The 25,299-nt window shown below is 42.4% G+C and overlaps 2 protein-coding genes across 2 annotated transcripts in view; one reads left to right on the forward strand and one right to left on the reverse strand.

Moving 5' to 3' along the window:
- Window positions 1–12,045: 12,045 nt before the first annotated feature.
- UBXN4 (UBX domain protein 4) overlaps window positions 12,046–25,299 on the forward strand; it is a 43,013-nt gene continuing 29,759 nt past the window's right edge. The window contains 4 exon segments of the mRNA NM_001133490.1: window positions 12,046–12,316; window positions 18,602–18,704; window positions 23,900–23,928; window positions 24,520–24,638. Of these exon segments, the coding sequence (NP_001126962.1) occupies window positions 12,235–12,316; window positions 18,602–18,704; window positions 23,900–23,928; window positions 24,520–24,638 (333 nt within the window). The 5' untranslated portion in view covers window positions 12,046–12,234.
- LOC134759588 (uncharacterized) lies at window positions 12,233–15,903 on the reverse strand. Its single transcript, XM_063712767.1, has one exon. The coding sequence runs from the start codon at window positions 12,969–12,971 to the stop codon at window positions 12,513–12,515; it is 459 nt and encodes a 152-aa protein (XP_063568837.1). The 5' UTR covers window positions 12,972–15,903; the 3' UTR covers window positions 12,233–12,512.

The raw sequence follows: 25,299 nt of genomic DNA on the forward strand, positions 1-25,299 counted from the left end.
TATACACATATGCATATATACACCTATACATATGCATATACACATGCATATATACACATATACATATGCATACACATATGCATATATACACATATACATATGCATATATACATATATACATATGCATATATACACACATACATATGCATATACATATGCATATACACACATACATATGCATATAACATATGCATATATACACATACATATGCATATATACACATATACATATGCATATATACACATATGCATATATACATTTGTATATATACATATATACACATATGCATATATACATTTGCATATATACATATATACATATGCATATATACATATATACATATGCATATATACATATATACATGTGCATATATACATATATACATGTGCATATATACATATATACATATGCATATATGCATATATACATGTGCATATATACATATGCATATATACATGTATATACATATATACATATGTATATATGTGTATATACATATATACATATACACATATACACGTATATACATATGTATATATACACATATACACGTATATACATATGTGTATATACGTGTATATATATGCAAGATTTTGGCAGGCTGTCAGAAATAATTAACATATGTAAAGCAGTTAAATACTATGTGCCAAGTACTTGCTAAGCACTTACAAGGGTCTCTATGTGATTGATCATCACAATAGCCCTAAAGGATAAACTATATTATTACCCTAGTTTACTAGTGAGGCAACTGAAGTGTCAGAGAGGTGAAGAAATTTGCCTAACGTCTCAGCTAATAAGTGATGATGGTATTCATAAACCAGGCAGGCTGACTCCAGAGGTCATGGGCTAAACTATTTATATTACTGCTTCAAGCCTTGCTAACACAGTAATTGCCATTTTTGATTTGGCTTATTCACCTGGATCTCTATGAGAAGCCAGAGAGGAGTACCATCCTATCTTACATGTGAAAATTTGATAGTTGCAAGTGAAGCTTGGAACTTATTTATTTATTTATTTAGAGACAGAGTCTTGCTCTTGTCGCCCAGGCTGGAGTGCAATGGCACGATCTCGGATCACTGCAACCTCTGCCTCCCAGGTTCAAGTGATTCTCCTGCCTCAGCCTCCCAAGTAGCTGGGATTACGGGCGCCTGCCACCATGCCCAGCTAATTTTTGTATTTTTAATAGAGACGGGGTTTCTCCATGTTGGCCAGGCTGGTCTCAAACTCCTGACCTTGTGATTCATCCGCCTCGGCCTCCCAAAGTACTGGGATTACAGGCATGAGCCACTGCGCCTGGCCCTGAAACCTGTTTAAATGCTTCTTCTCTTCTTTTTTTATTTTATGCGCACCCATGAACTTTATGTGGTAATCAAACTATTCTCCTACTGGTCTACAGGTGAGTGATGATGATGCTCTGTATCATCTATCATATTTAGCTTTTTTTTTTTTTTTGAGACAGAGTTTTGCTCTGTCACCCAGGCTGGAGTGCAATGGTGCGATTTCGGCTCACTGCAACCTCCACCTCATGGGTTCCAGTGATTCTCCTGCTACAGCCTCCTAAGTAGCTGGGATTACAGGCGCCTGCCACCATGTCTAGCTAATTTTTTGTATTTTTAGTAGAGATGGGGTTTCACCATGTTGGCCAGGCTGGTCTCAAACTCCTGACCTCAGGTGATCCACCCACCTTGGCCTCCCAAAGTGCCGGGATTACAGGTGTGAGCCACCACGCCCGGCCATGTTTAGCATTTTTTATACTTCTCACTTTCACCCAAGAAAAAACAAGAACAGACAATAATATTTTTCCTTTACATGGTTTTTATACAACCAGCTTTGCAACATGTAAGTTATAAAGCCTTCTCTGGTGGTAAGCAGGTACAGGCTTCTGTGGGACAGAAAATGTTTTTTTTTTTTAAAGCATGATGTGAGACTTTATATTTTAAGGTGATGTTACCAATCCAGTTTCAGTAGGAAATGCCCTTTGATTTCTTTTGAATTACTACAGTTAAGAATTCAGTTTGTGGTAGGTTTTTCTCTGTGCAAATTAAAATAGAACCTTAGTAGTGGGAAACCTTTGGCCTCAATGACACTAGTAACTCATTCATTTGGCAAAAAATACAAGACACTGAAAATAGAAAGAACACTGAGGCTGGGCGCGGTGACTCACGCCTGTAATCCCAGCACCTTGGGAGGCCAAGGCAGGTGGATCAACTGAGGTCAGGAGTTTGAGACCAGCCTGGCCAACATGGTGAAACCTTGTCTCTACTAAAAAAAAAAAAAAATACAAAAATGTCCTGGTCATGGTGGTGCGCGCCTGTAATCCCAGCTACTCGGGAGGCTGAGGCAGGAGAATGGCTTGAACCTGGGAGGCGGAGGTTGCAGTGAACCGAGATCGTGCCATTGTACTCCAGCCCGGGCAACAAGAGCGAAACTCCATCTCAAATAAATAAATAAATAAAAGAAGATTGAGTAAAGGTATTGTTTCTTTTTTTCTTTTTCTTTCTTTTTTTTTTTTTTTTTTGAGAAGGAGTCTTACTCTTGTCACCCAGGCTGGAGTGCAATGGTGTGATCTGGGCTCATTGCAACCTCTGCCTCCTGGGTTCAAGTGGTTCTCCTGCCTCAGCCTCCAGAGTAGCTAAGATCACAGGCACCCGCCACCACGCTTGGCACATTTTTTGTATTTTTAGTAGAGACGGGGTTTCACCATGTTGGCCAAGCTGGTCTCCAACTCCTGACCTCAGGTGATCCACATGCCTTGGCCTCCCAAAGTGCTGGAATTACAGGCATAAGCCACCGCGCCCAGCCAAAGCTATTGTTTCCAAACTCTCTTCTTGGGGAAGAGAGAAGATATAAACCCAGAACTTTAAGTAACTATATAAAATAAAATGTTCACAGGATATAAATGACCATGAGAAACTGCGCTCTTCCCTGAGATGTGATGGAAGCCGGTACTGAACATGTATGTGCCACACTGGCCAATGCTGTGAGTACACTGATGCCTGTCCGATGCCAGCTTCACATGTACAGCAGCGACCGCAAACTCAAATACTCGCTATAGCCTGAGTGTAAGTAAATGAGTGAAGCTTAGTAGTGGGAGGGGCTGTGGCAAAGGAGAACGCACATGACCTTTCTACAACCTTTTGCAGGCCCAGTAAGAACATCAGGAGACCAGACACAGTTCATACATCTCACACTGCCAAGACATGAAGAGAGTTAGAAGGGCCCTGTGTGAGGTAAACAGCTGCAGGGCCTCCACGGAGCAAACCAGAAACAGCACACAGTGATTGGTCACAGAGGAAAACAGGGAGATTTCAAAGGTGGAAGGCCAGGGGCTTTATGGCAAGCCACATGGGATGGTTCCCCATCTTGCCCTGGGACCACCATGAACAACCTCTCTGTCTTGGAAGACAAAAAGCAGGACTTTGAGAATGCTTTTTGGGGTCAAGCTGATGTGGTGAGGGTTCTTCCAATGGTCACAGAGACACCAACTGAAACCTGACCTTCCTCTTCAGCAGCTCTAAACCTGGTAACCAGCCTAAGACCCAAGACCCCTCAGAGAAGAGCTCATTGCAATGAAACCATTCATTGTGTATCAAAGAAGCCCATAAAACCTTGGGACTCAGCTCACAGGAAGTCTTTTATCTCTAGAATTAAGGGTTTGCACTGGGAAGGAAAATAACAGTGCAAACCATGCCGTATTTTTCCTGCTGCGCAGCAGTGAACAAACTTCTGTGGTAAGGTCCTGAGTGTAAAAAGTTGCTGTAGTTTGTGATTCAGGTCTGTTTGAAAATTGGCGTTGATGCCGCTTCCCTCAACAGGCCACCACTCACCCCTACTTTCCCTCTACAATAACCAGTACATGGCTCTTTCATTTTATCCAAGCCAAAGAATTATGGTCACCTATTCATGTATCAATCTCTCTCACTGACTAGACTACAGGCTTTTTGAGGACAAAAATAGTATTATTGTCAATGAATTAACCAATAGTTCAATCCCAGCACCTAATCTATTGCCTGTCCCAAAACAGGCATTCAAAGTTTTAATAAGTGAAGGGAGAGGCCGGTCGCAGTGGCTCACACCTGTAATCCCAGCACTTTGGGAGGGGATTACAGGAGGATCACTTGAGGTCAGGAGTTCAAGACCAGCCTGGCCAACATAGTGAAACCCAATCTCTACTAAAAATACAAAATTAGACAGGCATGGTAGCACACACCCGTAATTCCAGCTACTTGGGAGGCTGAGGCAGGAGAATTGCTTGAACCTGGGAGGCGGAGTTTGCAGTGAGCCGAGATTGTGCCACGGTACTCCAGCCTGGGCAACAGAGCGAGACTATGTCTGGAAAACAAAATAATAATAAGTGAAGGGATAGAATTCCATGCAAGAGTGAACCATGCAAGAAGCAGCATGGTGTGAACAAAAACAGAGTTGGCAAATAGTATGCCCTGGTAGGTGAATAATAGTATTGTCGGTTTAGAGGACCCAAGTGGGCAAAGAGAAGAAATGAATGTTGGAAAAGCAGGTTGGAGCCAGAATGCAGAGGATTTTGAATGGCTACAAACTTTGTTTTTGGAGGCACTACAGATGCACTGAAGTTTTTTTTTGTTTTTGTTTTTTGAGACACAGTCTCACTCTGTCGCCTAGGCTGGAGTGCAGTGGCACAATCTTGGCTCACTGCAACCTCTGCCTCCTGGGTTCAAGTGGTTCTCCTACCTCAGCCTCCTGAGTAGCTGTGATTGCAGGTGCACACCACCATGCCCGGCTAATTTTTGTATTTTTAGTAGAGACGGGGTTTCACCATGTTGGTCAAGCTGGTCTCGAACTCCTGATCTCGTGATCTGTCCCCCTTGACCTCCCAAAGTGCTAGGATTACAGGCATGAGCCACAGCGCCTGGCCGGCACTGAAGAGTTTTAAGCAGAAACATGCTAAAAATCAGGGAAGATGGATATGACATAATTGTGTGAGATAGACTGGAGAGAAGACAGAGTGGTTAGGAAAGCTGTATGAATCTTTCTGGCATCAGGTGATTAGGTATGTCTCTCAGCTGGGTTCACAGAAACAGAAGATCTGCTTGCAGGAGGTTGATAGGGAGTAAGCTACATGGGAAATAACATTGGTGAGATGCACCCAAAGAGAGCCGGAGATGAGAAGCCCCTCAGAAGCCAAAATGAGGCAAGGGGCCCAGGCCTTTGTGTCCTCAGTGAAGCACCACTCCTGGAAAGGACACACTTTGGATATTCTCAACTGCTGGGGAGAGAGAGTGCCAGGATCCTGAAGATGGGGCACTATGGTATCCATTACAGTAGAAATTAAAAGGGTTTAAGATTAACACAAAACAATTGGAAGGCTGCTGTGACTGGTTTCATACAAGTAAAGGGAAGACTCTGGCTTCACTCTATGTGACAGAAGACACAAGGGTGTGTTGATTCGAGAAGGGATAGGGATATGTTCTTTTTTTTTTTTTTTTTTTTTTTTGAGACAGAATCTCTGTAGCCCAAGCTGAAGTGCAGTGGCACGATCTCAGCTCACTGCAACCTCTGCCTCCCTGGCTCAAGAGATTCTTGTGCCTCAGCCTCCCGAGTAGCTGGGACTACAGGCAACCGCCACCATGCCTGGCTAATTTTTTGTATTTTAGTAGACACGAGGTTTCACCATGTTGCCCAGGATGGTCTCGAATTCCTGAGCTCAGGCAATCCGCTCCCCTTGGCCTCCCAAAGTGCTGAGATTATAGGCGTGAGCCACCATGCCCGGCCGACAGGGGTTATGTTCTAATTGAATTTTATAATATCAGACTTCAGGACTCAAGAATCTTTTCCATAATCTCTGACTGCTTTCCCTCCCAGAAAGCATAACGTTTTGTTATTTTATTTTGTTTTATTTTATTTTATTTTATTTTATTTTTTGAGACGCAGGCTGGAGTGCAGTGGCAGGATCTCAGCTCACTATAGCCTCCTCCTCCCGAGTTCAAGCGATTCTTTTCTCTCAGTCTCCCGAGCAGCTGGGATTACAGACGTGTGCCACCATGCCCGGCTAATTTTTGTAATTTTATTAGAGATGGGGTTTCACAATGTTGGCCAGGCTATTCTCGAACTCCTGACCTCAAGTGATCTGCCAGCCTCGGCCTCCCAAAGCTCTGGGATTACAGTTGTGAGCCACTGTGCCTGGCCACGTTTTATTTATATTTGTTCATTTATTTATTTATTATTTATTTTGAGATGGAGTTTCGCTCTTGTCACCCAGGCTAGAGTGCAATAATGCGATCTCGGCTCACTGCAACCTCCTCCTCCCAGGTTCAAGGGATTCTCCTGCCTCAGCCTCCCGAGTAGTTGGAACTATAGGCGCCCATCAACATGCCTAGCTAATTTTTGTATTTTTAGTAGAGACAGGGTTTTGCCATGTTGGCCAGGCTGGTCTTGAACTCCTACCTCAGGTGATCCGCCTGTCTCGGCCTCCCAAAGTGCTGGGATTATAGGCATAAGCCACCACCCCCAGCCAACATTTTAAAACTCCATATTGCTGACCTGTTTCCTGCCCACTCTGAGCCCTCCAGGCCATTGCTTCCCCTGTACCATTTTGTTTTTTTGTTTCTCCTTTCTGCATTTCTTTCCCTCCCCAATTTATTTATTTATTTATTTATTTATTTATTTTTGAGACCAAGTCTCACTCTGTTGCCTAGGCTGGAGTGCAGTGGTGTGATCTCAGCTCACTGTAACCTCCGCCTCCTGGACTCAAGTGATTCTCATGCTTCAGCCTCCCGAGTAGCTGGGACTATAGGCATGAGCCACCACACCTGGCTAATTTTTATATTTTTAGTAGAAACGGGGTTTCACCATGTTTGCCAGGCTGGCCTTGAACGCCTGACCTCAGGTGATCCACCTGTCTCAGCTTCCCAAAGTGAGCCACGGCACCCGTCCCCCAACCAATTTAGATTCCATGTTCCATCACATTGTTTGTTCCATTGCTAATCTCCTAAACTTCTTTTTCATTTGTTCTTTCTCCCACTGCCTAGCACCTAAAACCCTGGATAAATCCAAGTCTCCACTTTCTCCACGCCTGCCCTCAGGGATTAAGTGACCGCTGAAGAAAATTATACAATTGGGCAAATTCAAGACCACCAATTTCACAGTCCCTTCTGCACTGTTTGGCACACTGTGTTTCCCTAGTCCACTTGCCCTCCAACACTCAACATTACTTCAAACCTTGTTTCCTTGTACTCAGGGCGCCAATTTCCTTACCCCACCTTACTCTCAGCAAATAACCTCTCCTTCATAGAAAAAACAGCTAAAGCTTTCCCGTAAAATCTTCCTCAAATTATTGTTTTGAAATGTATAAACATATTTATATCTGTTTTTTTAAATAAACTTATTTATATCTGAAGTTATTTTTTCGGCCAGGTGTGGTGACTCACGCCAGTAATCCCAGCACTTTGGGAGGCTGAAGTGGGTGGAATGCTTGAGCTCAGGAGTTTGAGACCAGCCTGGGCAACATGGTAAGACCCTGTCTCTACTAAAAATACAAAACAAAACAACAACAACAACAAAAATACATAAGTTATTTTTTCTTTCCTGTGTCTGTTAAAATGGGAAGGGTATCTCTTCTATCTGCCTGTGTTCTGGATCCCACCCCAGACTGTTTAGAATGGTGGTAATTATAAGAAGCAAGATCCAACTTCCAGTAGCCTAACTAGTGAGGACAGTTACTATCTCACAAAACAAGTCATATGGAGGCTGAGTAGTCCCAGAGTTGGTTCAGGAGCTCTGTGAGGTCATCATAGACACAAGTGCTTTCTAGATTCCATTCTGCCATTCTTAGAGCATAAGCAATGTCTTTCCTCATGGCCACAAGATGGCTGCAGCAGTACCTGGCATCATTTGCATATAACCACATCCAGCAAAGGAAGATTGTGCCTTCTTTTTTTCCTTTTTCTTTGAGACAGGGTCTCGCTCTGTCGCTCAGGCTGGAGTGCCATGGTGTGGACATGGCTCATTGCAACTTCAATCTCCTGGGCTCAAGCAATCCTTCCACCTCAGCCTCCTGAGGACTACAGGCACACACCACCACACCTGGCTAATTTTTTCTGTTTCTTTCTTTCTTTTTTTTTTTTTTGTAGAGACAGTCTCACTATGTTGCCCAGGCTGGTCTCGAACTCTTGGCCTCAAGCAATCCTTCCATCTCAGCCTCCCAACATGTTGGGATTATAGGCATGAGCCACTGTGCCCAATCTGTGCTTTCTTCTATGTGTCTTTTATTAGGAAAGCTTTTCCTAGAAGTAGCCCCTCCCACCCCCTACCCTTCCTACAAGGTCTTACTGGCTTCAAGGGGAGGTTGAAAAGCCCAGTATCTGGCAGGTTGCTTTGTTGTTGTTGTTTGAGACAGCGTCTCACTCTGTAGCCCAGGCTGGAGTGCAGTGACGCAATCTCTGCTCACTGCAACCTCCGCCTCCCGGGTTCAAGCGATTCTCATGCCTCAGCCTCCCAAGCAGCTGAGATTACAGGTGCATGCCACCATGCCTGGCTAATTTTTGTATTTTTAGTAGAGATGGGGTTTCACCATGTTGGCCAGGCTGGTCTCGAACTCCTGACCTCAAGTGATCTGTCTGCCTCAGCCTCCCAATGTGCTGGGATTACAGGAGTGAGCTACTGCACCCAGCAGTTTTGCCTCTCAGTAGAAAATCAACTCTGTCAGGAAGGAATAATAGAAGGCATGGTAGAAGAATGACTGCTGGATCGGCCATCAACAGAATGTGCTGTATACCCCATTTTCCCTCCCATCTCCAGAGGGGCTTCCGTTATCTCATTTGTTCAATCTAAGACCAGTTCCTTTCCACTAGCATTTAATTTTGTGCAAATCTCTCCCATCTTTAAAAAGCTGTCTTTTCAAATCCAAATTCCTGTCCAGCTAATGTTCCTTTCTTCCTCCTCACCTTCACATGCACTGACTCTTTACCTCCCCTTACTTTTCAACCTTCTGCCATCTGGCTTCTGTACACAAGAACCATGAGAATTGCTCTTGCTAAGCTTAAAATGACCTCTGTGTTACCAAAAACAATGGACATTTTTTAGTCTCTCATCTTAATTGACCCAACAGCAGCATTCCACACCACTGCTTCTCCTTTCTTAAAATTCTCTCTACCCTTGGCTTCTTTGATATCACACACTCTCCCATTTTCTTCCACCACCCCACACTCTGCCTTTCCTGCTGAGTCTCTTTTACTGGTTTATACTTTTTAATACAACCCTATAAACGTTGGAGGCCCTAAGACCTCAATCATGCTCGTGTCTCACCTCACTTTGCACCATCTCCCTAAGTGATGGTATCGTTATCTTCCAGTGCCTCATTGATCCCCTGTATGTAGATAAATCTCACTTTCCTATCTCTAGTTAAGAACTGTTATCTGAGCTCCAAGACTAACAGCTATCTGCCTACTTAACACCGCCATGTGACTATCTCTCTAGTACTCCAAACACATGTTTAATATTGAACTCACACCTTCATGAACAACCTCCCCACCATTCTTCACTTCTTTCAGTGTTGCCTATCTCAGTACCATCTTCTTTATGATTTCCCAAGGCAGATACCCCAAATCTCTCTCTCTCTCTCTCTTTTATTTTAGAGATGGGGTCTTGCTCTGTCACCCAAGCTGGAGTGCAGTGGTGCAGTCATGGCTCACTGCAGCCTCAAACTCCGGGTTCAAGCCATCCTCCTGCCTTGGCCTCCCAAAGTGCTTGGGTTACAGGCATGAGCTACCACACCTGGCCACAAAATCCCTTCTTGAGTCCTTCTTCCTCAACCTCAACAACATATATTGGGTCTGTCTCCAGAATATCAAAAGTATCCACTTCACTGTCTCCCTTATGTTAATACATGAATAAGTACCTCTTACCTGGTCTATTCACATTCAGCCATTCCACTTCAAATCCAATCTATTCAATTGCTATGCTACAATTTAAAAATGGAAGTCTTATATGTATCTGTGTATTTATTTATTTATTTTTGAGATGTAGTCTCGCTCTTTCGCCAGGCTGGTTGGCAGTGGCCCCATCTTGGCTCACTACAACCTCCACCTCCTAGGTTCAAGCAATTCTCCTGCCTCAGCCTCCTGAGTAGCTAGGATTACAGGCGTGTGCTACCACGCCCAGCTAATTTTTGTATTTTTAGTAGAGCTGGGGTTTCACCATGTTGGTCAGGCTGGTCTCGAACTGCTGACCTCGTGATCTGCCCGCCTTGGCCTCCCAAAGTGCTGGGATTACAGGCGTGAGCCATTGTGCCTGGCCAGCTTTTCTGTTTAAAAATTTTCAATGGCTTCCTGTAACCCTTAGAAAAATGTCTTAAAATTTTTAACATGATTTTCAAGACTCTGTATCATCTGATCCTTGCCTAGCTTTCCAGCTTCACTTGTACCACACTCCTCTTCCTATGTTATAGCCACAGTGGGCATTTTTTAGTTCTGCAAGTGCACTGTGTTTGCTTGCTTCAGAGCCTCACACTGTTGCTTGCTCCATGTGGAATGGCCTTCTCCTTCACCTACCTAGAGTTCCCCGACATGTCATTTCCTCATGAAGGCCCTTTCTGACTCCACTAGTCCATGTTCGGTCCCATCCTCATACACTTCTGTAGCACTCTGAACTACCCTTCTGTGACATTCATCATCACTCATAATCATTTATTCAATGTCTGTCTTCCTGACTAGACTGTACAGTCACAAAGATAGGGCCTTTTTCTGACTGCCTCACCTCCTTATCAGTGCCAGGCACAATGCCTAGCTCATAATAGATGAGTGATAAACACTTGACAAATGAATATAAAACTATGAAGGATTCTTATTTAATTCTAAAATTAGAGATAATTAAAGACATAGTTCTATTGGAATAATTTCTAGATTGATCGAATTTCAAGAAGTCCATTAAAGTTGATGTTAAAAGTCAATTCTAATTTTTCTATAGGACTGTTGTCCTATAGAAGCAACTGTCCGTAATCAGCATTATGTCTCAGTTTATAATAACACTATATACGAGAGGCCTGATTGGGAAAAAAAAGTACAAAAATCGGAGTGCAAATAATTAGCTATTTGTAGGAAAGTTGGTATATTCAGATGTATCACTTCCTTTATGTTGCAAAGATTGTCAGATAGATGTACTGCTGGAGGATAAATTTAATTGATGTAGAATTTAACATAATAGTATATGCAACTTTAAATAAACCATGCAAGCCTTTAGCTAATAGTTATTACAGACCATGTGATTTCATGAAAAGTATTAAATATGGATCAGTTTTCATTTAATGGCAGCCAATCACAAAGCGCCACATCTTGATTATAGGACATTCTCCCAGAAAATTGGAAAATAAATCACTATCTAGTCTGTTTTGTATTAGCATGGAAAGTAGCTGGAAAATAAATGATCTATTCTCTGCTTTTGTGTTACTTTAAAAAGTAGCTGTGGCAATAGCCTAACGCATTTTGAAGCTTTGGAATGATCTCTATCCAGTGTCTAGGAAATTGCTGAAGGCCTGCGTTCTACCAATTCCTCCGCTTAGGCACATGGACTACAGGTTATTACAGAAGGTGACTTGCGGTTTTTATCCTGTTTTTCCGCAAGGTTGAGCTACGTTCAGAAGAAATCAAAGCCTCGGAGTTAATCCCTACAAAGCCCATTTAGTTCCATGCGAGGACTATTTCCTCCACACTGAGAGTCTCAACGAGGCCGAGAATAGCATATGCCAGTTGGAGTGACACTTATTTCTCCCTCTCCCCTTTATAGAATGTGCAGTGGCCCTCACTGCTGCCCCCTTTAGCCGTGCCTCAGAACCCACAGTTACATGCTCCACAATATGGAGGCGAAAAAGCCTAAGAGGACTACAATTCCCATCATGCCTCACTGCAGGCGCCGCCGACGTGTCTTAGCGGTTAGTCATCCTTCCTACCGCCTTCCTCCACTTCCTGGACTGCGCGACAGGAGGCCTAGCGGGCGCGCGCACGCACCACCGACTCGCCAACGAGAGAAGGCCCTGGGGCACGGACAGCGACGGGTTGCGTCATGTGACGTGAGGTGTTCTCGCGCGCGGTAGCGCGCGTCTCCGGGTGCCGCTGACGGGCGTGCGCGCTTCTGCGGAGCCGGTGGTGGGGGCCGAACCAGCCGAGGTTGCGGGGGCCGCAGAGCAGGACGAAGACGGAGGGCGGAGCCGGCTTCGGGACTGCGGAGACTACACACCGAGCGAGCGCCTGGGCCCGAAGGGAGCGATGCTGTGGTTCCAGGGCGCCATTCCGGCCGCCATCGCGACGGCCAAAAGGAGCGGCGCGGTCTTCGTGGTGTTCGTGGCAGGTGAAGGAGGCAGGGGTTCGAGAGGCGGCCGGGACACCCTTCCGGCCTACCTTCATCCTCTTGTATACCTCAGCCGCCGGCCCGCCCTCCCCGAGACGCGGGCGCTTGTCGGCTCGCACAACTGCCACTACTACCCCGCGCCCCAGGGACGGCTGCGACTCCGCCGCCAGATCCCCCACAGGGGCCAAGCAGACCCTCAGCGCCCTGCTCCTTCAGGCCCCGGGCGCCCCCAGCCTTTCCTCAGTGTCCGAGAGGCCCGGGCTGCCGGCCCGTGGCTGTTAAGCGCCTCCCCGGTTCGTTTGAGATACAGCGGGCCTGGCCCCACCGCTGCCTCTCCCGGCACCGGGGCCGGAGGCACCGTCTGGCGCTGGTCTCCAAAGCGCCCCAAGGCCCGCCGAAATCTCCCCGCTCGGGGCGACGGACGCGGCCAGCAGGCCCCAGCCGCCCAGCCCCCTTCGTCGCCCCGAGCCTCTCCCCTGCGCAGCCAGACCCCCGCGACCCTCTCCCTGACGTCCCTCTCTGTCTCCAAGGATCCTCTTTGGGCTGCTAGAACGCCCGTTTCGTTACTGCTGTTTAGTTGGAGGTAGGAACGGGCCATTAGGCAAGCAGTTGGGTTGTAATTAGTTGTGGACTGTCGGGAAGAAAGCTGTGTCATCGATAAGCAACAAAGAGAAACCACCTGATGTTCACGGTTACTGGTGTTAGTACGTTCCTGAAACGTAAACTTTTGAGCTGAATAGAGGTTTAATTTTTTTTAATGGCAGTCTTGGTAGGGGATCTAGTGTGAAATAATGTTGCAAGTTTAAAAATAATCCATTAGTTTCAAAGAAAATAGACGTTCAGTCCTTGGTTTCTTCCCTTTGTTGTCTTCCTAGGCTAAAATCTACACGACTTTGAGAACGTTTATTAACTCATATATTCTATGTTGCTCTGGGTTATTTTGCTCCGTATTCTCCTGTTTTATTACTGAAATCTTGTAGATTTACAGTGAACTCCCTGCCTCTACGGTTCTGCTCATTCTCATTACATGGACCAAATCAATGTTTGTGGCTATTGTTAATTTGAGGTGTATTTCTTCAACTATTTGTGTTTAATAACGGTTTATTCATAATTAACTCACGTCTTTTAATAGCTCTATAACTTTATGCACTGCAGTGCAGAACGAATTACTGAAATGTGAATGTCATTTAGCATTAAATTTGGAATTTATAATTGTTTTGTTACGCTAAGTTTTTAGTTCAATGCTGTTTATTAGAAGAGCTTGAATAGTTTAGATTCTGTGATGCTGTCTGGGGGTTATATTATACTTTACATAAATTAATTCTGTAATCCCGTAAGGAAAAAAATGGATTGAAAATGAAAGGAAAAGTAAATGACACTATGCTTATTGTGTACAGTAGTAGGTTTTTGACATTTTAAATTGTTTTTCTCCTAATATCTCAGTTGATCCTTGCGGTAAATAGAACGGGTTTAATTATCCCCATTTTATAGATTAGGCACTTAGGTCAGCAGTCACAAAGTGACTTGCACTAGGGTCACAAAAAGGATTTACATGTTGTCTTAACGGTCAAATTTTTTAGTAGCTTCAAAAAAACTGGCTTTTTTGTTTCTTAAGGAAGAAACTGAACAATTGTAAATTGGTGATTTAAATTGGTATAGAAATCAGAAATCTAGAATTATGGTAGTCATGTTTTTGAACAAATGTCCAGACATTCCTAGAAGGCACTCTTGAGGTAAATCAGTTAATTTAAAAAAAGAAACGAGAGATTTTTATTAACAAATATTAATATTTGGAAACTCTAGTACAAATTATTGGAATAGTTAAATAAAGTTATAGGTCTTGCCTTTCGGGGCTTTGTGTATATATATACTTGAATTAATTTTTTACTGATGAGCATGTATTACATGTATTTAGAATATAATGACTCTTGAATGTTTGCAGGAAGACTGTTAGCAATCTCACAAAGGAGTCTCTGTCTGTCCCTTGACCTGTTCCAAAATACAGCTAGCTTTTTTAGAGCTTTAGCCAGTTAATCCCCAAGACTAAGTAGGATTAGTGTCACTCTAGGAATATGTAGATACTGGACTCATGAAACCAAAACACAGATTGCTTAGAGCTTTCTTCATAACTCTGAAGCCAGAACTCGTGATTTTCTTAGGTCTGAGACCTCAGTAATAATATACCAACTTAATGGAAAATTTGAAAGATGTCTTTATAGCTGGAAGAAGTGATCTCAGGAGTACACTTTGGTTCATAGAACTGTTCAAGTGGGAAACGTTTTAGGCAAGTTGTCTTTAGTTAGTGACATTTTCATGGATGAATTAAAGAATATTGTAGAGTTGATGTTAGGAGACTGGAGAGATTACTACTACTTCAGCTAACAAATTAATATGATTTTCAGAGTATTGTGGCTGTGTAAAGTAAGTAAAACAAAACGATATTCATTTAATACTTGGGAAGGTAGAATAATCTGACAAGGAGACTGAAGCAAAGGTATCTGTTCACTGGCTAATGTTGCTAGGTAGGTAGGCTAAACTTTGTTAATGACAGACGCCATTTTCTGCCTTTTTTAGTGAATGTAGACCACAGAAGCCTTTAGGTTTTGAGCAGTTGAGATTTTTTTTTACATCGGAAAGACTGGCTGTATGAGGGTCTGCAACTCTTTGCTTCTGAGTTCGTGTTGTTCTCTTTAAGTGCCTTCGCTTAGGATACTGCCGATACAAAGGATATGATGTTTTCTCCTAAAATCTTAGGCCCACCTAACTTTATAGTTGATAATTTGATTAAAAATAAGAAAAGAAAGATACCAGAATTAGCAATCAGTCATCCCACTTAGTAGTAGTAGGAAAGTTGTCATTAAGCATTGGGTAGTTCCATTCAGCTTTCCACCACTGCTGTTCAAGCAGCTGCTGCCACCACTAGGCTGAGTCTAGGACAGACACTGCCAGTGGGGTTGAGACATCTGGGACCCTAATCACATGGTACAGTATAGGTGAGGGAGTGATGCACCAGCCTCACAAGAAGCAAGATTTATACTTTCAGCTACTTACGTGATATCCCTGTTTAGATCCTCCCGGGATTCTCAAGCCTAAACGTGTAAGTACTGCCTAAACCTGTGTTTCTCTCCCAGTGTTCTGCATCTGAGTGGCACTGCCATACATCTGGTTGGATAAACCATAAATGTGAGAGTCATCTTTGACTCTTAACTCTTCAGTCTCGTCTTGAGCTCCGGATTGTTCACAACATTCCAAATCACATAGGCCTCTCCCTACACACGTATTCCTTCTGCATGGTGAACTCTTCTGGCTGTTGGCATGGCTGAGCTCTCTTATCCTTTAGATTTTAGCTTAACTGTCACCTCAGAGAGGGCTTCTCTGACCATTATAAAGAGTTCTCTTGTTATTTTCTCTCATAGTTTTCTTTTTCGTAGCATTTATTACTGTAATTATGTATGGCGTCTATTTGTTTAAAAATGTTGTATACCATTAGATTTTAAGCTCTGTTGAAGGCAGACAACGTCTCATTTGGTGTATATTTAGTATACAGTTCAATGCCTAGAACAAAATAAATGCAATAAAATAGTGAACATATGAAAGAATGAATGGAAAGGATTTCTCACTTTTCACAGCCTTCTCTGAGAAGTGTTTGTGGTAAGAATATTCTCATATACTTATTTTTCTTTGGTAGGTGAGTCATTTATTTGGAATCTTACATCTCTCCTCATCAGATGGTTTCTGAAGATGCATTTAGAGTGATCTCACTTGCAAATAGTAACTTCTCGTTATTTTGCATCTTCAGCATCTAGGAGTCTGCTAATGGAGCATTCTTAATGGAGCATTTGGTCTGTGGATGCATTCTAGTCCCGTTTACTTTTCTTTTTTCTTTTTTTTTTTTTTTGAGATGGAGTCTCACTCTGCCGCCAGGCTGGAGTGCAGTAGTGCAATCTCGGCTCAGTACAACCTCCACTTTCCTGGTTCAAGTAATTCTCCTGCCTCAGCCTCCCGAGTAGCTGAGACTACAGGCGTGTGCCACCACGCCCAGCTAATTTTTGTATTTTTAGTAGAGACGGGGTTTCACCGTGTTGGCCAGGATGGTCTAGATCTCTTGACCTCGTCATCCGCCCGCCTCAGCCTCACAAAGTGCTGGGATTACAGGCATGAGCCACCGCGCCCGACGCCCGTTTACTTTTCCATGGTCAAATTTCTGAAACTCCTATTTCTGGTATTCCTGAATCTCATCTCACAAAATATATGCAAATAAACAGCATTAGAGTCAATTATTATAGGCATGCCATCATACTTACTATATTAGGCATTTAGCTATTCCACAGAGTACTTATTGGGTGCCTACTATGTTTTGTAGAGATTTTAGTCTTGTCAGTAAATAAAATGGAACCAATCCTTGCCTTCATGGAACCTTCATTCTAGTTAGGGGAGACAGATACTAGTAAACATAATTAAAAATGCATAGTATATTGGAAGGTGATAAGTAATACAGAAAAACAGAACAGGAGGTAAGGGAGCTTTGGGAATGTCTCGAGTGTAATTTTAAAGTGAGTGATTAGGGGAGTTGTAATATTAAAGTGGGTGATTAAGTATCAGCTTTATTGAGCTGATATTTGAGCAAAGTTTTAAAGGAGTTGGAAGTTAACCATGTAGTTATCTGGGGGAAGAACATTCCAGGCAGAGGAAACAACTAGTACGAAGACCTTATGGCTGAAGTGTCTTTCATATTTGAGGAATAGAAGGAAAAAGGATAGCAAGAAAGGAAAAAGGAATGAGGTCACAGAGGTAGTTGGAGGCCTGATGTGTGGGGGCTTCTTACTTTGAGGAAAATGGGGAGCCGTTGTGTGATCTAAGCAGAGGGTTGATGTGATCTTTTTTTTTTTTTAGAGAAAGTTGCTGTGTTAAGAATAGACTTAACAGAAAGACCAATTTGGAGGCTTTTACTAGGCTTCCAGGTGAGATGTGATAGCTTGGATCAGGGTAGTAGTAGTGGAAGTGGTAAGAAATAGTTATATTCTTGATTTATTTTGGAGCTGGAGTCAGTTACAATCAAGGAAAACTAAAGTTTTTGGCCTGAGAACTGGAAGGATGGAGTTACCATAAATGAATAACTGCAATGAGGAAGGCCAAAGTGGATTAAATTGGCCTGGCCAACATAGTGAAACCCCGTCTCTACTAAAAATACAAAAAATTAGCTGGGCGTGGTGGTGGGCGCCTGTAATTCCAGCTACTCAGGAGGCTGAGGCAGGAGAATCGCTTGAACCTGGGAGGCAGAGATTGCAGTGAGCCAAGATCGCACCATTGCACTACAACCTGGGCGACAAGAGTGAAACTCCATCTCAAAAAAAAAAAAAAAAAATACAGAACATTTTCAGCATTCCAGAAGGCTCCTTCACGCTCTTTCTCAGTTGGTAGTACCTTTCCCCTCTATCAAAGTAGCCACTATACTGAATTCTGTCACCATAGATTAGTTATAGGTTAGCATACCTTTTATAATTAGCATACCTACAATAAAAGGCAAGTCCAAAATTGCAAACAGAATTGTACCTGCCTGTGTCTACCTTGGATTAATTTTGGAGTATAAATGCTGTGGAGTGGAGATGTTGAACTCAACAGAAAGCTGCCACATAAAGGACAGATATCAAACTTTTTATTTTTCTCTCTCTCTAGACGGTCTCACTCTGTCGCCCAGGCTGGAGTGCAGTGGCGCGATTTCCGCTCATTGCAACTTCCACCTTCCGAGTGCAAGCGATTCTCCTGCCTCAGCCTCCCATGTAGGTGGGATTACAGGCATGCGCCACCTCACCTGGCTAAGTAGAGGCGGGGTTTCACCGTGTTGGCCAGTGTGGTCTCAAATTCCTGGCCTCAGGTGATCTACCCGCCTCAGCCTCCCAAAGTGCTGGGATTATAGGCGTGAGCCACCGCGCCCAGCTCACAACTTTTATTTTTCTAAAATCTCATGTACAAAAGCCCAAATAGGCACTGCACCCATGACTACTTATTATTGTGGTACTTTTCGCATCATCATTTAGATGGCTTCTTTTATGAAATATTTTGTATCATTTAAATAGTCCAGTGTAGTTTGTTTTCATTGCTCTTCATGATGTGAACTGTGTATGCAGTCACACTTTTCATTTAGTGGAAAATTCAGTTTTCAAATTTGGCAGAAAGTGGTATAGGTGGGATTATATTTTATTTGAAGTTTCCGTTTTCCAGGGAAAAAGAATTTGCAATCAGCAGATCCCAGCCTGGTATAAGAATTTTTGAAATGTTTTACAGGTGATGATGAACAGTCTACACAGATGGCTGCAAGTTGGGAAGATGATAAAGTTACAGAAGCATCTTCAAACAGTTTTGTTGCTATTAAAATCGATACCAAAAGGTTTGTTTATGTTTTAATATTTTATTAGTTTTAAAATTTATAAGTATTGTCTTTGATTTATAGTGATACTCTTGGACTATAAGAATGTTGATGTTGGGCTGGGCACTCCCAGCACTTTGGGAGACTGAGGTGGGAGGATTGCTTGAGCCCAGGAGTTAGAGGCTAGCCTGGGCAACATAGTGAGACCCTGTCTCTACAAAAAATAATAATAAAATTAGGAGTATGGTGTGTGCCTGTGGTCCCAGCTACTTGGGAGACTGAGGGGAGGATCACTTGATCCCTGAAGATTGGGGCTACAGTGAGCTGTGATCATGCCACTGCATTCCAGCCTGGGCGACAGAGTCAAACTCTGTCTCAAAAAAAAAAAAGAATGTAGGCCAGGCACAGTGGCTCACGCCTGTAATCCCAGAACTTTGGGAGGCCAAGACAGGTGGATCACTTGAGGTCAGGAGTTTGAGACCAGTCTGGGCAACACAGTGAGACCCTGTCTCTACTAAAAAAAAAAATACAAAAATTAGCCGGGTGTGGTGACACACGCCTGTAATCCCAGCTACTCGGGAGGCTGAGGTGAGAGGATCACTTGAGCCCAGGAGGTTGAAGTTGAGGCTGCAGTTAGCAGTGACTGCACCACTGCACTATAGCCTGGGTGAGAGAGCAAGACTGTCTCAAAAAAAAAAAAAAAAAATGTTTATGCTATGTTTTTGGATATCTAAGGCATATTAGGAACTTAAATTCTGACTGCTGTTTGCTAAATTCATCATGAATCCTGCTGAAAAAACTTTAAGCTTTCCTACTCTACCAAGCAGCCATCTAACATGTACCAGGAATGCAAAAAGAACAGTGATCTCCAGCTTCTAAAAACTTGGAAGTAATGGTAAATCATACATTGAATATCTCTGAGAGGTTGATCACTTACTGTCTTGAATCCTATTTTTGGGAATGGAGTAATTTAATCAATGGAAATAAGGACATTTATAGGTTCCTCACAGTACCTGATGTCCACAAGTCTATTTTGTTTCTCCGTTCCTCCTCCCCATCTTTTAAAAAAATTTTTATTATAGGAAGTTTCAAACATATATGAAAGTAATGTAGCAGTGTAAGGTACCCCATGTACTTGTCTACTAGCTTTGGTAATTAACTCATGGTCAGTCTTATTTCATCTATACCCCCACCCATTTCCACTCAATCCAAATAATTTCGAAACAAATCACAGTCACTGTATCACTTCATCTGTAAATATTTTAGCATGTCTCTGAAATATAAGTATTGTTAATTTTTTAAGCATAACTATAATATTAATACTTCACAAACTAATAATAATTCTTTAATGTCAAATAACCAGCCAGTGTTCAACTTTTCAGTTGTCTCATCAAAGTTATAGTTTTATTACTTTATTGCAGTTTTTTAGTTCAAAATTATTCAAGGGCCACACATTAGGAAGCATTGATTTCTCTCAGTATGTAGACCTCTCCTCCAACTCCCCTGCTCCTTGGAATTTATATTTTAAAGACACCAGGTCATTTGTTCTATACATTTGTTCTGTGGTTTCCTACAGTATGGATTTTGTTGACTGCAATGTGTTAGTGTCAAGTTGGTTCTTTCCTATTTTCTGTATTGATAGGTAGATTCAGGTTTGTTTCCCCTACCCTCATCCTGTCCTAAGACTACTTCATAGGTAGTGATGTGTCTTCCATCAGAAGACAGATAATACCCTGTTTTCTCTCTTTATGATGTTAGCAGCTATCAGTGATCATTACCTAAAAACATTATTATTTATTTTTTTCTTTGAAGCAGGATTTCACTATGTTGCCCAGGCTAGTCTTAAAATATTGGACTGAAGAGATCCTCCCATCTCAGCCTCCTGAATAGCTGTAGTTACAGGCATGCTTCACTGTGCCTGGTGCTGAAAACATTAATTCATTAGCACTTACAAAGTGGTATTCCTGTCTTTTTGATGTTGATACTATCAGAATGAATAATGTGTTTGAAAGTCACTGTCAAGATTAAAGCATTCAGAAATTTCTACTTGGGAGGCTGAGGCAGGAGAATGCTGTGAACCTGGGAGGCGGAGCTTGCAGTGAGCCGAGATTGCACCACTGCACTCCAGCCTGGGCAACAGAGCAAGACTCCGTCTCAAAAAAAATAAAAATAAAAAAATAAATTCAGAAATTTGCCTATAAGTTTGTAAACTTTATGTAAAAATTTTCTGTATTTACAAAAACATCAAGTCGTAGTATAGCCTGTCTCACAACAGTTACTGGACTATATATTTACTGAGTAGTTTTTAAAAAACAGAATCTGTCAATTTAAGTATATCTTTTTTTTTTTTTTTATTGTTCATCAGCTTCCTGAAGCACCTTCGAGAGTTGGCAGTGGCAAGAAGAATATGGGGATTTATAGGGAATGTGCAATACATGAGAATTCCAGAATTCTAGAGATTGTATACAGACTGATGTGTCTGGCATGTTTTGTTTTTTTTTTTTTTTTTTTTTTTTTTTGGAGACGGAGTCTTGCTCTGTTGCCCAGGCTGGAGTGCAGTGGCGCGATCTCAGCTCACTGCAAGCTCCGCCTCCCGGGTTCACACACCATTCTCCTGCCTCAGCCTCCTGAGTAGCTGGGACTGCAGGTGCCCACCACCATGCCCCGCTAATTTTTTTTTTTTTTTGTATTTTTAGTAGAGACGGGATTTCACCATGGTCTCGATCTGCTGACCTTGTGATCCGCCTGCCTCGGCCTCCCAAAGTGCTGGGATTACACATATGAGCCACCGTGCCCAGCCGTGTCTGGTATTTTTAAAAATTAATTACTTTTTTTTATTTTTTATTTTTTTTGAGACGGAGTCTTGCTCTGTAGCCCAGGCTGGAGTGCAGTAACGTGATCTCGGCACACTGCAAGCTCCGCCTCCCGGGTTCACGGCATTCTCCTGCCTCAGCCTCCCAAGTAGCTGGGACTACAGGCGCCCACCACCACACCCGGCTGATTTTTAAAATAGTTTTAGTAGAGACAGGGTTTCACCGTGTTAGCCAGGATAGTCTCGATCTCCTGACCTCGTGATCCGCCTGCCTCGGCCTCCCAAAGTGCTGGGATTATAGGTGTGAGCCATCACGCCTGGCCTTAAAAACAAATTTCTATTAGCAGATGCAGGGATACCTGTATATAGTGATGGTTCATGTTTGTTTCACTATAGACTGCACACTGATAGAATCTAGTGTGCCTTTAAATTATGGAAAATAAATTTTCTTTATTTCATAATAACTAAGTCACCCAATGTTTTGGGAACGTTTTAGTGTATATGTATTTTTGGAGATAGTGTGCATTGAAAATAGATTAGTAGGAAATGCATAAAAAGTTTACAATTATTTCTGAGATGGTAGGATTTTTGGTAATTTTTTTCTTGATTTTTTACTGTTTTCAAATGTTTTTATGATAATAATGCTTTATATTTGGGCGAAAAAAGCAAATTCTAGTTCTTAGAAGCATTTGTTTGATTATTGGAAGCATCTACATTGATGAGTATCTCTTACTAGTCTTACAAATTCTCCCTCCCATCCCTGACCACTCAGCTCCCTTCTCTGGAGGGAACCAAATCAAGAAAATATATTTATGTTTGTTTTCCTTCCGTGTTTTACAAAAATAGTATTAATAGCATTTTGACATATTTTTCTATACCTTTTTTTTTTTTTTTTTTTTTTGAGATAGAGTCTCACATTGTCCCCTGAGCTGGAGTGCAATGGCATGATCTCGGCTCACTGCAACCTCTGCCTCCTGGGTTCATGCAGTTCTCCTGCGTCAGCCTCCCGAGTAGCTGGGATTACAGGCGCACACTACCACACCCAGCTAATTTTTTGTATTTTCAGTAGAGAGGGAGTTTCACTATGTTGGCCAGACTGGACCCGAACTCCTGACCTCATAATCCACTTGCCTCGGCCTCCCAAAGTGCTGGGATTACAGGTGCGAGCCGCCACGCCAGGCAAATGTTTGTATTTTTAGTAGAGACGGGGTTTTGCCGTGTTGTCCAGGCTGGTCATGAACTCCTGACCTCGTGATCCACCTGCCTTGACCTCCCAAAATGCTGGGATTACAGACTGATCCACAGTGCTGGCCTGCCTTTTTTTATGATTGCATAATTATTCAGTTTTTATTGGTAGATAGATTGCTTTTAATCTTTTGTTATTATAGAGTATTACATTATCACATGCCTAAGTAAGTTGTAGGCCTTATGTCTTCGTGTTCCAGGTGAAGATATTGTATTCAGGTATACTTGTCTGCTGAGGAAGCAGCATGGCAGATACCAAATTAATTTTTTAGCCACCAGATGCAGCCACTAGCTTGTGGGTTGTAAGAGCAAATAGTTCTTTTTTTGAGATGAAGTCTCACTCTGTTGCCCAGGCTGGAGTGCAGTGGTGCGATCTCAGCTCACTGTAGCCTCCACCTCCCGGGTTCAAGCGATTCTCCTGCCTCAGCCTCCTGAGTAGCTGGGATTACAGGTGTGTGCCACCACGCCGAGCTAATTTTTGCATTTTTAGTAGAGACCAGATTTCACCATGTTGGCCAGGCTGGTGTCAACTCCTGACTTCATGATCCACCCGCCTTGGCCTCTCAAAGTGCTTGGATTATAGCTGTGAGCTACTGCGCCCAGCCCTTTTTTTTTTTTTTTTTTTGAGATGGAGTTTTGCTCTTGTTGCCCAGGTTGGAGTGCAATGGTGCGATCTTGGCTCACTGAAACTTCCGCCTCCTGGGTTCAAGTGATTCTCCTGCCTCAGCCTCCCGAGTAGCTGGGATTACAGGCACTTGCCACAATGCCCAGCTAATTTTTGTATTTTTAGTAGAGATGGGGGTTTCACCATGTTGGCCAGGCTGGTCTCAAACTCTTGATCTCAAGTGATCTGCCTGCCTCGGCCTCCCAAAGTGCTGGGATTACAGGCATGAGCCACCATGCCCGGCCACAAATAATTCTTTCATTTGAAAATTATAAAACAAACCAGAAAAAGTCTTAATGAAATAAGAATTATATTTTTCTCCTTCAACCTGATTGCTGTGAAAGAAACTGGTAGTTGCAGGAAAATACTTGTGATACAAGTACACAAATAAAATTGATAAAATTACTGTGGTACAGTAAATTTTATTAAAACAACTCAGTATTTAGAAAATACTTGCATTCATCTAGTGATTTTCTGTTTGATTTTGTTTTACAGTGAAGCCTGCCTACAGTTTTCACAAATCTGTATCCTTTCAGTAAAGAATTGCTTATATATATACATTTATTTACCTTCCTTTTGGTTAATTTATGAAATTTAGAAATTATTAATTTTTATTTAGGAAATCATACATTCTTTTTTATGGAAACTTTATTACTAAGTGTCCTCATTTAAAAAAAATGTTATTATAGGAAATTTCAAGCGTATATAAAAGTAACTCAATGGTGTAGTGCACCCCATACATTGAGATAATATATTGTAGCTAAAGATAGGATAGGGAGTTTTAAAAATGTGAATATCTGAAAAACAATATAGATCAGTTGGGTTGGAATGTTACAAGTAGCTTGCAAGAGTCAGCTGGCAGCAAGATGGATAGAAAAGGAAGTTATGATAGAGGAGAATGTAGTAGATTTTTCAGTAGAATATACCTCATAAATTAACATGTCACATGTATTAATACTACAGGTATAATGATGCAGTACTTGAAATTATTTAATAAATGTTAGATTATATTGTGAAAATCACAAAGATAATTTGTTTTCCTTTGTTACCAATAGTATTTCATAAAACTATCCTTTTGTTTCACATGAATTGTTAGACTTAATTAAACTGTACAGATCCGGTAGTGTGTGTTCCATCCAGTTTCTTTATTGGAGACAGTGGAATTCCCTTGGAAGTAATAGCAGGAAGTGTTTCTGCAGATGAACTTGTTACAAGAATTCACAAAGTCCGACAGGTAAGAAGGAACAGAACTGTTGTTTCCATAAATGGTATGTCAGGAATTGGATTTTTTATTTATTTTTTTTTTTTTGAGATGGAGTCTCGTTCTGTCGCCCAGGCCGGAGTGCAGTGGTGTGATCTCGGCTCAACTGCAGCCTCCGCCTCCCAGGTTCAAGTGATTCTCCTGCCCCAGCCTCCCAAGTAGCTGGGATTGCAAGCACCTGCCACCACACTGAGCTGATTTTTGTATTTTTAGTAGAGACAGGGTTTCACCATGTTGGCCAGGCTGGTCTCAAACTCCTGACCTCAGGTGATCTGCCCGCCTTGGCGTCCCAAAGTGCTGAGATTACAGGCGTGAGCCACCGCACCGTTCCTAACATTGGAATATTTTTGGAGCCCCTCTGTATATTCAGGAAACTGCCATGCCAAAAATCTTAAAAGGTAGTAAGTACTGTCTTTGTCACCTGTTTTGTAAATAGCATGAAGTTATAAGTGCCAGTAGCCAGTACCTAATACTTGACTGACTTCTTTACCTTTCTTTTTTTTTTAATTATTTATTTATTTTTTGAGATGGAGTCTCTGTTGCCCAGGCTGGAGTGCAGTGGACTGATCGCAGCTCACTGCGATCTCTACCTCCCGGGTTCGAGCGATTTTTCTGCCTCAGCCCTCAGCCTCCC

This window comes from Pongo abelii, chromosome 11 (genome assembly GCF_028885655.2).
Source record: "Pongo abelii isolate AG06213 chromosome 11, NHGRI_mPonAbe1-v2.0_pri, whole genome shotgun sequence".
Lineage (NCBI taxonomy): Eukaryota > Metazoa > Chordata > Mammalia > Primates > Hominidae > Pongo > Pongo abelii.